This window comes from Cupressus sempervirens, chromosome 2 (genome assembly GCF_028749045.1).
Source record: "Cupressus sempervirens isolate cs-2001-9-10 chromosome 2, ASM2874904v1, whole genome shotgun sequence".
Classification (NCBI taxonomy): Eukaryota; Viridiplantae; Streptophyta; class Pinopsida; order Cupressales; family Cupressaceae; genus Cupressus; species Cupressus sempervirens.
Window position 1 is genome coordinate 271,209,429 of NC_143119.1, and position 14,767 is coordinate 271,224,195.

The 14,767-nt window shown below is 35.7% G+C and overlaps 1 protein-coding gene across 1 annotated transcript; it reads right to left on the minus strand.

Moving 5' to 3' along the window:
- Window positions 1-5,482: 5,482 nt before the first annotated feature.
- On the minus strand, window positions 5,483-9,366 carry LOC149572100 (uncharacterized). The gene is made up of 7 exons (XM_089810517.1): window positions 8,559-9,366; window positions 7,713-8,298; window positions 7,348-7,580; window positions 7,070-7,210; window positions 6,768-6,945; window positions 6,256-6,655; window positions 5,483-6,123 (listed from the first exon to the last, which is right to left on the minus strand). The coding sequence occupies exons 2-4, from the start codon at window positions 7,802-7,804 to the stop codon at window positions 7,146-7,148; spliced, it is 390 nt and encodes a 129-aa protein (XP_089666643.1). The 5' UTR covers window positions 7,805-8,298; window positions 8,559-9,366; the 3' UTR covers window positions 5,483-6,123; window positions 6,256-6,655; window positions 6,768-6,945; window positions 7,070-7,145.
- Between the last annotated feature and the right edge of the window lie 5,401 nt (window positions 9,367-14,767).

A 14,767-nucleotide genomic window follows, 5' to 3' on the forward strand; every position in this document is an offset into this window, starting at 1 on the left:
TGGGTTTCTTTGTAATCCTGCACATTAGTTCATTCTACCTAGTTCCAATTTGGCCGACTTTGCTCACATTTAATTTTGGTATAGTTAATTATATTTGATGAGGGCCGACTTGTGGTTTCTCTATGTTCTAGAATTATCCGTAAGCCATTTTGGCAAGTATAAGTAGTGTGTTTAGGTTTAGGGTTAGGTCAGATTTTTGGTGGGAGAGTTCAAAAGAAAAGAGATATGTGGATTTAAAAAGCTGATTTGGAGATCTTGAAGTTGTACATTTGTAATTGGTCGTAACCCAGAAGGCCTTACAGCTGGGCATGTATGCTGAATATTTGATGAATTAATAAATATATCCTTGTTCTCTCTTTCCTTGGTGTCGTTCCTCGTGTTTGCTTCCGTTGTGTTAACTCTTGTAGGGTGGTTTGGATAGCTAGGTGTGCCTTTGGCCTAGTTATTCATCCCTTGCCTGCATCAATAACCCAAAATGTTGGTGATAAAAAATCGCACACAATGAAATCTAGAAGCAGCAATTTCAGTCATCATGGACTCTGGAAATTTAATGTTGTTGGTGCACTTTTGAATTTAAAGAGTTCACTTAATGGTTCTCACCTAGTTAGGTGTATCCACTGACCTGACTAGAAATGATAGTATTTAAAAGAGACAGCCCTAATATAAATAATGCAAAGACACACAAGATATCCAGAACAATGATTATATATATGAGACAGAGAACATCATACAACAGTTAGTCCTCACAGAATGCACGCAAGATCTTCGTGCAATGTATAAGTCATGACCATGAGTACAATGATACCTGATAAAGATACTAGTTGAGAATTTCAGTTGATCATTATCAACTTTTCAACTAATAAAAGCTAATCAAGAATAATCATATCATAGTGACTGGCAGTTGAAAAAGTTCAGTGCCTTTGTCACTGTAAGTGGCTTGGAAATTTATTTGATTTGCAAATGAGGGATATACATTTGGCTCTGTGCTTGACCTAGGTGAACATTCTTTCAAATCTTTAAACGCTTGAGCTTTGCTTGCATAGGCAGTTGATTATCGAGTGGCCAAACTAGTGGAGCCACCATCTATTGCAATACTAGCAACAGATAAATACCAGAATTGGATGTAGGTGAGATAGCAACAGCACACACCAATGTGTGCAAAACACAACTATACGAACAAAGAAGAGACAAACCTAAATACATAACAGAATTAGACAACAGTTATAATAAATGACATGGAGGTATAGAAAGAAGACCAAATGCTTGTATGGTTACATGTAATTCCAAAGTCATGCTGTAGATCAAGCCCTACTTATAACCCATATGACAGAAGCCTAGACACAAACTTATTGGAACCTACCTTTGTTGTCAAACAAGGCCTTAGCAAAAGAGTTGATTGTCCCTAAATCGATTGTGTAAATCATGTCTTATAAATGTGCACTTCTTCTGGTTGAATACCACAAACACAAATTAATCACCGGTAACGGGAGAATATGCTAAGTTTGAATAAAGTGTCATGTATGATATGCATAATGAAGGAACACATTATGCTTCAAACCAATAATCTCCACTGAGTATTCTAGGTGGGAATGATTGTTAGGATTTGAGATACATGTAATTTTTGGTAGTCTAATGGAGGAAGAAAGAAAATGAGAAAGGATGTTATTGCATCAGACTGAATGGGTGTTTTAGCCTAGGTTTAGTATTGTTGGCAAAAGAAAAGAAGCTCTGGTTCATGATTTCTATTGTATAAAGATCGATTAACTTAGTTTTTGCATGCTCTCATTTTCTATGATGCTAATCTTCAGAAATGCGGGGGAAAAAGTTATGAACCTAAGTAACCAGATTCACACCCTAGACCCTTGAATTGGTCTGGGTGCAAACTAGGTTTGGATTCATGAATCGGTCGGCGTTTGGTTTGCACAGGGTCCACAGGTCCAAACATGAACCCTATGCGGATCGAACATGGACCTGTGGGAACCCAACGAGGACCGCTCCTGGACCTACACAAAACACTAGTGTCAAACTCACTAAAAAGCATATTTTTTTTATCATGAACATAGATCAATGATCAAGTATTTAAATGTTTTTAAAGTTTATTGTTGACATTTAGGCACTAATCAATGATCAAGCATCAAAGATTCATACAATGAAATGACTTAGTTTTACAATTATGTACATCTCTCTAATTTATTGTTATATATATATATATATATATATATATATATATATAGAGAGAGAGAGAGAGAGAGAGAGAGAGAGAGAGAGACCACCCTGGGGGACTGGAGGATGACGGAACATGAGGATGTGTCTGGGTGGGGGGAATAGACGGGCGTAGTGGCCTCAATTTCGGGATGGTAGTGGGGGGACAGAGGGGGGTGTGTGTGCTATATTCTATACATGTGGGAGTGAAAATGCTAGTTATGATAAGATGTATGACAATATACAACATAAAGATGTAAATAGTAAAATGGTAATTGTAAAATAGTAAATTGGAATTACTAAATTCTTGAACATTGAACATTGAGCAATAAAATTTTAAATAGTTGAATCAGAAATGGAAGAGATCTTTTAGTATTATAATAATTAGCTAAGGTAAGAGATTCTAATCATAAAGATAACTACATTGAGTAGCATGATATCAAGACAACAAGAGATGTGCCCGACATACACCTAGGGCAAGGTTAGAGCCCATAAAACAAGTAAAATATATATATTTTTAAATGCACTTTATTTATCTGCAGTGACAGGGGACACCTGGGTGTCCCACTGTCTCCTTCGAGGACCCCTGGGTGTCCCTCTATCCCCTCCAAGGATGCCAGGACGTCCCCACATTTCGGACAGAACAACAGTGATTTGATGGTGCTGCCCGGGATGCTGCCCCCAAGTCCTTGATGCGTTCCCATTCGGTTAGTGGGGTGGGGGAGGTCACGTCCCAGGGGTACGCTGTTACACACACACACACACAAACCCATATGAACCATAATGGAAACAAAAATTCATAAACCCACGTATCGGGATCTCGTACGTGATCCCGTCCCTAAACCCGAACCGGTAACTTAGTTATGAACATCATATTGATTAGTAATTGACAAATTGTATTGTTTTGAGCATGTTTGGATATAAGAATTAGCACGGGTTTTTCTTATACAGTCTAGTCATTTCATTTTAATGTCTTATACAGACAAATGATACATTTTACCTAAAGAGAAGATCGATAAGCTCTTGACTAATTCACGAAAATTCCCAACAAATTATGACATTATTTTTTAGGTCAGTGTTCTGTGTTTGATAGCAAAAAGGCAAAGACATAAACTCAATAAAAATCTTTAAGCATCTATTGTGCTTAGAAGTTAAAACTTTGTCACTGATTGTAGTTTTAATCTAAGTACCAATTCAGGTGCTGACACCAATGAGGGTGCAAGAATTGGATGTGTGATTGTTTTTGGGGGTTTTGGATGCAAAGAAATGCATGAAATATACAGAATTAAATCATTTGATAGTATGATTCTTCACAGTTGTATCAATTTGTCTAGCACAACATAAGTACAATATTGTACTTGTGCTGTTTTGAGCACTTCAGTGACATTTCTACTAGTCTAGAATAGCTCCAGTAGAAGGCATATTGTACTCAATCTGACAGTTGTATATGTCAGTCTTGTCTACACATAAACAATCACAACCTCAACTAAGCAGCTGTTTAGTTAGGCTGGTCTGCATACAAGCAGTTTTTAGATCGAGTAATCAAAATTGAAAAATTTCAACAACTTAGGTCATCAGACTGTACATTGCAAAAGTTTTTTTTACTTGTAAGATTGACAAATTTCATAATAGAAATGGTCTAGCCAAAAGCGATGAAGCTGAAAGCCATGGCTTGTGTATTTTGAAGACAATACATTGATACAACAATGATGTGCAATTAAGGATGTTGCAAAATCCTGCTCTGTAGTGCAATTCCTACATACAATTGCAATAGGTAAACCCGAATTTTCTGGAAACTATTTGCTTATGTTTGGTTTACCAGAATTTTATCTTACCTAGAACTTAAGTAAACAACATATTTTAATTATCTAGAACATCTTAAATAGAAGACATATTGTGCTCATTCTGTTAGTTGTTTATATCAGCCCTGTCATGTATAAAAGCTGCCAAGTTGAGCAATAAATTTGACAAGGTTCAGAAACTAAGCAACTGGTTTAGATCAGGTTATTCTGAATACAAGCAGTTGCTAGATTGTGTAATCAAAGTTGACAAGTTTCAACAGCTTAGGTCATCCAACTTTACATTGCAAAAAAAAGTACATTACATAATACTATTAAGCTTTTTTTTATCAAAAAAGTGTCACGCTAGGCCTGCGGATGCTTGTGGAAGCTCACAGGTGCCCAAGATGCGCTTCCTGCACACATCTACTTGGCACCATCATCCACATCCGCATTAGAACAAATCTGCTTCCAAACTGTGAATCGGTAACTAAGGTTTAAGTAGCCATTTGGGGATTCATTTGTAGAACTCACTTGGGCTTAACCTACCAAAATGCATGCTTGTTTAAGCTAGGTAGTATTGTGACCTTTTCACACCATTGCTCCATTCCAAATGGGGACCCCCTCTTTTCACTTTTTTCTGTCAGTGGATGCTTGTTTAGTAGTAGATTGGCAACATTTTGGAAGTTCAGATCTTGCATAAACCTAGGTCTTGAGGTAGTTAGGAGTGTTCAAGTTTGATCATCAGCATATGATTGACTATCTGTAGTTTTCAAGTCTTGGAAAAGAAATATTGAAGTAGAATTTGAATGGATGAGATTGGAGTGAATATAGCATGGGATGTGTAACATGCTAAATTTTACTCCTACTTTAATTGATTTAAATAACACATTTCTTTTCCGAAAATACAAGGACAGTTATAACGGCTATCATATCGTTTACACATGAAATACAATTTCATCCTCAATTTATATATTCAAGTGATAGGAGCAAGATATTTAACTGATTCTTATCCAATGAAAGAGAAACTAACTTAACTATAATAATAATAGTCATCTAAACCAAAGAACCAAAAATCGGAATCGGCAAGGCTTACTTGAATCATGAATCGCCTAAATTGCCACTATGAATTGGCAAAGTGAAAATACCCTTTAAATTTAAAGATTTTAACAATTTAAAACTTGTTTCATGCACCCTTTACTAAATATAACTAAAAAACACTATAACATCATCACATAGAAGTTAACATACATAAACAAGAAACCTAATTGATAAATCCATCACATACGTAAAATATAAATTGTAGCTTAAGTAAATAAAAATCATAGGATCATAATGAGTCATGACATAGATATATAGATTATAGAATTATAAATGTTGTCAAATTATAAATGTGTGTAAGACGAAGATCCATAATGATAATCATAAAACCAAATCAAAATGACATCAAATCATAATGTATGTAAGATGAAGATCCATGGTGATGAATCATGAAACACGTCTATCTGTAAAGTCAAAGTGTAAACAAAATGAAAAAACAAGGCTCTAGCTCAAGCCTCAGGCTCATCATCATCCTCAAGATTGGCAGCAGCCTCAAGGTTAGACTTAGCCTCTGAATGCCTTCTACAAAGGCGTCTAAGGTAGGTCCTAGAGGACTATTGAGCCATAGCCCCTGCATGTGAGATAGGTGCACGAACATCACTAGGGCATGTATTTGTGGCGTGCTTTTTGCATGTACGTGTGCGTCTGCCAGTGCTTGAACATGCTCTAGCCTCATCCTCTGCCATGGCCACAACCTCTGCCTCTATATCTACCTGGTCAACCCACTCATGATCTTCCTCAGTGAAGACTGCAACATCTGTAGCCTCAGTGAGCCACTCTAACTCTGGATCAATCTCTTCTAGAATGATCGGAGAGGATTCAATGGCCAAAATTTGTCTAGTCTTAAGGCAAAGGTTGTAATGAACAAATACAAGATCATTCAACCTTTGCACAAACAACCTATTTCACCTCGTCGAGTGGATATGCTCGAACATGGACCAATTGCGCTCACATCTAGAAGCGTTGTTAGGTTGACTCAAAATACGGATGGTGATCTTCTAAAGATTTGGGGTTGATTGCCCAAACATTTGCCACCATCTATCTGAAATGAGGGGGAAAAAAAACAATTAGTCTCATTTACAAGTACAACTTTAAGACTAAATTATAAAATCAAAAACTAAAATGCATAAGTTGTAACAATTATGAATAAACTTTAAGAATATATTGTTTTTACCTGGCTGTAATGATGTGCGAGCCTCTATGGCCATCCTACTAGAGAAAAGCGGCTCCTCCTTATTATTGAATTTGTCCAGCTCAATGGTTGCAGTTGAAACACTACCATCAGGACTCAACCTCTACATGACTGTGTATAGGCCGGTAAGAACCTCCTCATCCGCCCTGAAGTTATGAAGGAAACGATATGCTGGATTAAGGTAATAGACAACTGCATGGATGAGTCTATGGAGCTGATTCTGCCATCTCCTATCAATAATAATGGGGCCATACTTCTCCGGCACTCCTGCATACTGGGCTTTAATGGCCTCCTTGGCCCTATCCATGCCCTCATATATGTAGCCTATAGAGTGCTTCTCCCCATCAACAGTTCGTAGGAGAGATACAAGGGGCTCACTGATCTTCATATAATGTAAAAAAAAAAATTGAGTCAAAACTAAATTCTAAAGCTAAATCATTAATTAATCAAGATTATAAAAAATAATACTAAATGTTAAATTGTAAAAAATTTACCTTGATTATTTCTTGAGTAGGTGCCCAGAAACCATCCTCATCAAAGAGGATATTCCCCACATCTATACACATGATTTTACGCACTCAATCTTACCAATGTCCTCCAACATGAGGTCAAGGCAATGTGCAACACAAAGAGTCCAAAATATAGTGGGGTACCTCTCTATCAATAGTTTGCCTATAGCAATTTTAAAATTAATTATAATTTTAGTAGTTACACATGTTAAGAAACTCACAATTACAAAAGTTCAAAATTTGATAAGTTAAAACTTAAACTATTAAACTAAAAATTAAAAGTTTACCTAACTTGCTGCATTATCCATCACCACCTGCATCACCTGTTCTTCCCCCACCACTGCTATGACTTCCTCAATAACCTCACACAAGTGTGGCATTTTTGACTTGAGAGGAAGCATCAATAGATTTGATGAACATGGTGGATCCTACAAAATTGAAAGAGTGAAACATTTAATTATCACGATTATGATTCATGGACCATCAACAAATTAATAATCAACAACTTAGCAATCAACAAATCAAAATTTAAATTAGCATGTAGGAAAGTAGAATGATCAATCACCTCCACAGGAAACAAGAAAATTGAGGAGTGTTCTTCCCCTCTTATCTGTCCAACCATCAGTCACGATGGTGCAACCCTTTATGGTGCATTCCTTTTGGTGGTCAGCTAGCTCAAACTTCATGTCCTCTACCATTTCATCTAAGAGGTAGCCACTCAACTCGACCTTAATAAGGGCTTTAAAGCTCAAACCACAAATAGTTATGACATCTATCATGCCTTGCCAATAAGGAGTTCTGTCAAAAATAGATTATGATTAAAAATTTAGATAACAAATCATCATGTAATATCAAATATGAATCTACAATTACACAAGTAGAAGTATTAAATAATTTTTAAAAAAGAGCAAATAAAAAAGAAATAATTACCTCACTGCAATAAATGGAATGTTGCAAAAGTACCAAAACTTGTAGATTTGTTTTCTGGCAACATCATGAATCTCCTTGTTCAAACTATCCATGCTCTCAAGCGAGGGTTATGATCCAGGAGTAGTGCGTGGCACAAAGTAACTATCCAATCTAGACTTCCGCACTCTAGGCTGAAATATAATAGGCCCAGGCTCAATATAAGAACGACTAGCACTAGGACAAGTACTAGGACTAGCACTAGCACTAGCACTAAGAACCTACGGATGCGGATGCAGATGCAAATGAGGTTGTGGGAGCTAATAACACCTAACTATTCAAGTTGTCTTTTCTTATTTAACTTCTCTTGTTCCAAATCCTCTAATGCCATATAACATTTTCTTTTTGCCTCAGTGGTTTGTTTAGTGCATGGGGTAATATCATGTCTAGGTATGCCTGCAATATGATATTTGAATCTATAAATGCCACCTGAGTTTATTTCTTTACAAAAGAAACATTTTGTTTGATATTTTGTTCTTCTAGGAAATTCTTCAGTATAGATCCAAACCTCATCCTTTTTAGGCATTATGGAAAATGAAAGCTAAGGCTGCTGCAATAAGAAAAATCCATTACAGTCTTAAAAAAAAAAACAGAAAACCCTACATTTTTTTTGAGCAAATTGTACAATGTAAAATAGATGTTTGCAATTTGTTATAAAAACCAATTGTAGGGTTTACAAGATTGCACCTTGCAATTTAGTAAAAAAATATATAGAAACTAAAAGACATTCAAGATTTATAAATGGAAACTTTAAAAAATTGACAAAAGAATGAAAAATACAGTAACATACAAAAAACAATCAACACTTACCTCTTGCAAATGAGTTGAGGAGTGTTGTTATTGTCTCCTTAAAACTCCCAATGCAATCTTATGGCCTCCCCAAACTAATTCTTGATCTCCTTGATGATCTTCTTTTTTGCTGTTTGCAACCTTATGGTTTCTCTTTTCTCGTCTTCTCTCTCACTTTTCCTCTCTTCTTCTCATACTAAACAATTAGAAGGCCTTTTAGGATTATAAGAAAGAGGAAAGACACAATAAAACATTAAAAAGGTGTTTTAATTTTTTATGTTTTTAAGTGACATTCATGTTTGTTGCAGCTGATTTTTCGAGTCTGTTTCAAGCAATTTTTGGTGAATCGCCATGAATTGCGATTTTGGTGATTTCTGGGCCAAAAATTGGCGAGCCGATTCACAAACTCGCCATGAATCACTTGGCCTTAGTCGGATCGCCAAATCACCTGAATCATGACAATTCACGTTACTCTGATCCAAACAATACATAGATTAGAATAGCCATCTAATAATAATGTTTGCCTAGTAGGTGAATTTGAATTCCAAACGTGAACGAATTTTTTGGCAATGGGTTGGTAATTTCCAAGATGTATTTAAGTTTCACATTCTATGTGAAGTCAATTTCCAATACTAATAGTAATAAGATTGCTAAAATTTCTGACTAGGTACTAGTTTCTGCCTAAAAGGATGAAGGTGAATTACCAAGCAAGTCAGGTGGGAAGATCACTCCCAGATCTGAAAGTGGAAATCAGAGTTTTAGAAACTCACGAAAGCTTTTGAAAGTCCCAAACATAATCCTTATAGGGGCAGAATTCCATCAGCTACAAGGTGCAATTTCAGATTTTTGTCACAATTAGCAAATGGATTCTCATTCTTGTCTAGAAACCATATAACGAAATTAGGACGTCAAAACTTTAAAAGACCCATAATTTTACCAAGTTGTTGAAATCAAATGAAGGAAACCTGAATTCGAAATCAGAAGATGAAAATAGTCTTGCAATTGCGACCTCATTTTAAGATGATGTTATGTGATATTTGATCAGAATATCTTAAATTTGTTTACACACCATCGTCATGAACTAAACTCAAAAATTCTTCTTGTTTTGCAAGGAGAGGAAGATAGAGGGTTTGGAGATAAGAAAAGACTAATGGAAAAATCAAGCTTGAGACTTCAAGCAAGAATATACCAATGGCCAATCATCCATCAAAAAGACAAATAAGAAGGTGGCTTGACTTTGAAGACAAGATGAAAATTCCAGTTCAAGATGGGGTTCAAGGAACAAGTTATGCAAATGATTAAAGCTACAAGTGAAGGAAGTTATTATGAACTTGAATTTCCAGGACAAATCCATGTTCAAGAATGAACTACATAAAGCACCTATATCACTTTACAAGGTCAGGGTTAGGACATCAAAATTTCAAGTACAAGCAAGCTCTAGCAACTATGTTGAGAAGATTTCTTGAAGATGGATGCAATTTGTGAAGATCAAACAATTTGGGAATGTGAGCCATCATAATTGAGCACTTAATGATGTTGAGTATCAAAAGATTTTCCTTCGTTACTAAGCAATTAATCAAATTTATAAGATAAGCATGTCGAGGTGGCACCACTCATTTTGCACCGATCAGAAGGATCTAGTTGCATACATCCAAGCTCATCCATTTAGATCATGTCAAGTGTACATATACTCCACATAATGCTTTTACCTAACCTATTCTTTGATTGGTCAATCAAAGCATTTTAATTTTGTCATTGGGCCACAAGGCGGTGCGTCATCATAATTAGTCAAATATTTAATGATTGTAACTAGTAGTTATCCTAGGGTTGTGTTTGTATAACCTAGCTCTTGATCTTGAACCGATCTTGGCCATTCATGGCACTTGGAATTGCTCTAAAAGGCCAACTCAAATGATTCGTAGGGGGGACATGTTAAAATTGTTACTATATTGCAATCAAAGTAATTGCAAATTCTTTGTTGGCCTCTATGGTGGATTATTTTTATCATTTTAATTATTGCATGGTTTCTACATTTCCTTAGTTAGAGTGGAATTTTGTTAATGTTATGTAGAAGTAGTTTAGTTAGATTTAAGTAATTGTGAATCAATCTTTATACAACTCGTCTAATCCATACCACTAGCAATTTGCTGATTGTAATTCTTCTTTGCATGTCAATTGGAAGTTTAATGAGCTCTACTTCGATTATAGCATGCACATTGATATGCATCCATTGATGGTGTTAATGTAATGGTAATAGTTTGAACATCTTACATTTATCTTAAGAGTTTACACTAGCTTACTGGGAGTAGATGACAAAACTAAGTCTATTAGAGGCACAAAGACATTCACCATTTTTTGCAATCTAGGAATAGAATAGCATTCTAAACCTTTTACCTGTGCAATTTGCTTGATTAGAAGTAGTTAAAAAGCCTCATTGCTAAACCTTTCGCTTTTGTAAGCTTAAGTCCATTGAGTGAACAATTTAAGTCCTTGAGTGATACCCAACATATTACATCATTGTCAGTGAATAAAACTTCCTTATTCAGGAGAGAGTTGGAGATTTGGTGTTTCATCTGGGATACTAAGTATTTGATTCTATATGTTGAAGTGGTCATAAAACTCACATCAACAGAATTGGCGCTAGTAGGGAATGTACAAAGTTCATTTATGAGGATATCAATGAGAATGAGCTTTCAAAGCTACATTTGAGTTATGAGAGATGTCTTTTAAATCAGAAAATCCAATAAAAAAGAGGGAAAGAAGAGGCTTCTCAAATGATGGGCAATGGTTTCATTGCCAGAATATCCGTTAAGTTGTTGTGTCTCGGTTTCAGGAAGCCTTGAATGCCCAATTGCATCCACGAAGTTTGTCTGAATTGGCATTACCAGACAAGTGCATGATTCATGGGACAATCTGATGAGCTAAATTGTTTGACATTTCTATCAAGGGCGAAGCTTATATTACAAGGAAATATGTTCTTCTAAGATATCCTCGAACCAATCTCATTTGTTGAATAGAGTTTATATGTTTAAAAAAAATTTCAAGGAGACAATCAAACAAGGATTAAGTGAAGAATCATGTGTAGAAGTTATGTTGCTCTCTTGTTGGTGTAGACTTCACAATTTGGCACGTTCAGAATTCACCTGTCTACCATGTTGAGATATTATCAAGTAGGCCAAGCAAGAGATGGGATGGTACGATCTTGAGCAACCAAGTACATATTTTAGAGAGCATGCCTTGAACGAACAAGCTTGACATCAAAGGAAGGTAACAAGGATAACATTCAACACTCGAGTTGGACACCAAAAGATTAGCACATTGCATCCTCATTAGATGAAGATGAAAACAACTTGCAAGATGACATGGTCAAACTTGACAACCAGGATAATTAAGTGGAAGATAACTTTTCATGCATTACATCACAAGAGGAAGGTGCTGAAAAAAAATCAAGGACCCAATTGAATTTGTCCAAGGAAGAGAAATGATAGCAAGTGAAGATCAATTTTTTGAGAATGCCTAAGGATGAAGAACTACAAGTTGTCGCAAAAGATGATTATGTAGGGTGTGGAGTAAAAGACTTATCACAAGAAGCAAAAAGTGATTACAATATGCCTCAAGACAGTGAAATCCTTAGTGAATTATAATTTGTGCTTCAAAAGGAAATTCTCAAATATGAATTGCAGGAAATTTCAAGCGTACCTGAAGAAGAAGATAACCAAGTGGACAAGTTGAATGGAGAACTCCATTTCAATAGGTTGAGTTTGCATAAGCGATGAAGTAGGCTTGTGCTTGAATGCTGGATATTATCACAATGATCCAAATCATATCCTACAGCAACACACCAGATTGAGATAACATCATATTGCAACTGACGTAGTGACATTTAGTGTAGCTATTGATGGACTGTGCAAAGATGGCAAGGTGGACAAAGCTTGTGATTGTTTTCATGACATGTCCAAAAAAGGTTTACAATTAAACTTAACTACCAATAGTTCTTGGATATGTTGCCTTTGTGAATTACATGAGGTGGAAAGGTTCAAAAGCTGTTTAAAGATAACTAAGCAAAAGTTGCTCCCCAAATGTTCTTTCTTATAACATTCCAATTGGTGGTTTATGCCAAAGTTAAAAGAAAAAGGATGCATTTACACTAATTTCTGAGATAAAACAGGGGACACATTCCTAATGTAACTACATATTCTACACTATATATTCATTTTGTAGAATAGGAGAAATGAACATGGTAGTGATCATGCATGTTTTATGACCACACCAATAGTAGAATAAAATACCACATTACCTTACCATCTCTTGAGAAAATTCATTTGTATGCTAAGATTACGAAAGATTCTACAATCGATTCAAGGTTCTTTTATGTCAGTTCTTGATTGTGGATAAGCTCAATGGTTGATGTGATATATTCTGGTATCAATATATTGTGTGTTTTACGAGTAGTTTGGATAACTTACTGCAGAACATTTGGCTCTAGTGCTTGAGCTTGTCTTTCTTGTGCAATGTCGAAGCCTATTGCCCTATGTGTGTGCATTTCGATTTTCCTTGAATCTTCTAAAGAAGACACAAATTTGGAGGATTTACCATAAAGGTACTTGGAAAATACAATGAGGGGAAATTATTTAAATTCTCTACATTTGTAAACCTCTCCTCACCCTTCATGAACTGAAGTATAAACATGGACACTATTGATGGCAGTAGCCTGGGGCAGCAGTAGAAGCTCAAGATGGAGAGGACTTAGGTATAGGTGTAGTACATGCATGCATAATAAAAAATTTAGTAATAGTGTTGGAATATTTTTATAATAAGAATAGTTTAAAAATATTTAGTTAATAATGTTGTAATGTATAATTTTTGGGAGAATATGGTCTAGTTATTGGTACATGTAAAATCAAGGATGGGGTGTGTTAGTTGACTATGACTAGTAAGGGATTGAAAAAGTGATGTTTTAGATTTTTTTTATGTCTACATGTATTTGATTCATCAAAATTGACGACAATGATTTATAACCTGGGTTTTAAGCAATTAATGTTGATTTGTGGCGACTGATCAGGTAGGTACTGTACACTTTTCATAGGCCGTGGGTTTTTTGGAGCATCGGCCCAATTTTTATTTGGTTAATTCCTCAAGCATTTTCCAGTTTACTTGTCAACCATTTCCCAAGGTTGACTGTCAAGTATGTTTATGGTTAACTTGTTAAGCCAACATAGGTCATGTAATATTGGCTTAGGGTTAGGGTTTTTAAAAGAGAATATATAGATTCTTGCAGCAGTATTGAGCTGTAATGGAGATTGAAGCTTGTAACAGGTTGAAGTTACTGGATAATAATATTGGACTCTGTTTGGTGGATGTGGCTCAGGGTTGGGTGAACTAAGTTAAATCTTTGTGTCTTCTGTTCATTTATGTGTGCTTTATTCCTTTGTGAAATTGGTTAGATTTGCATGTAACTGTTACTTTCTGTCTAAGTAATCCTAATAGTAAAATAACCAAGGCAGTTGCTATGAATTGTTTAGAGTTGTTCAATGCCGACACAGAATTTTGAGCTGCACGAAGTTAGGGTGCACAGCCATTGAATCCTATCCCCTATTCTGAAAGCCATGTGAATGTTCCAAATTATATAATAAATAGCCTTGCCAATCAATAAACCTGCTTGTCATAGCTCATGAACATACCATAAATGCATAATTTGGGAAATGTAAACTATTATATAAACATAAACAACAAGGAGCCAAGACAAAAGTCTCTACTCAAGCCCAAAGTGCAATGAATCAAACGAAATTTCAGGTGTGCTGCAATCAAATTGAGCGGTGACACAGAAATATCCTCAAGTGATGAGAACTGAAGTTATAGGTTTCTGCATGAATCATACAATTGTTATTTGACTTGCATGCAGCCAATTTTTATTTACTTGCTATGAGATGTTATAAATTTGCATTCCAAAGAGATGACAAGAGAAAGTGATACAAGCAACATCACATGAAAAAAATACATCCCAGAAAACTGTAATATAAAAGAACACTCTATCAAGCATTATAAATATCAATAAATGAATGCAAGAGCAGTTCCCTTCATGAAGACCTCAGGGACATCTTACAGGACTCAACGGATCCTCTCACCTCAAGTAAGCACATCACGCCTATAACATTCCCAATTACTTAAATGCACAAGTTTGCTCCCTCCTTAAAGGGCCACTAGGAACACCAACGAAGGACTCCACTTTG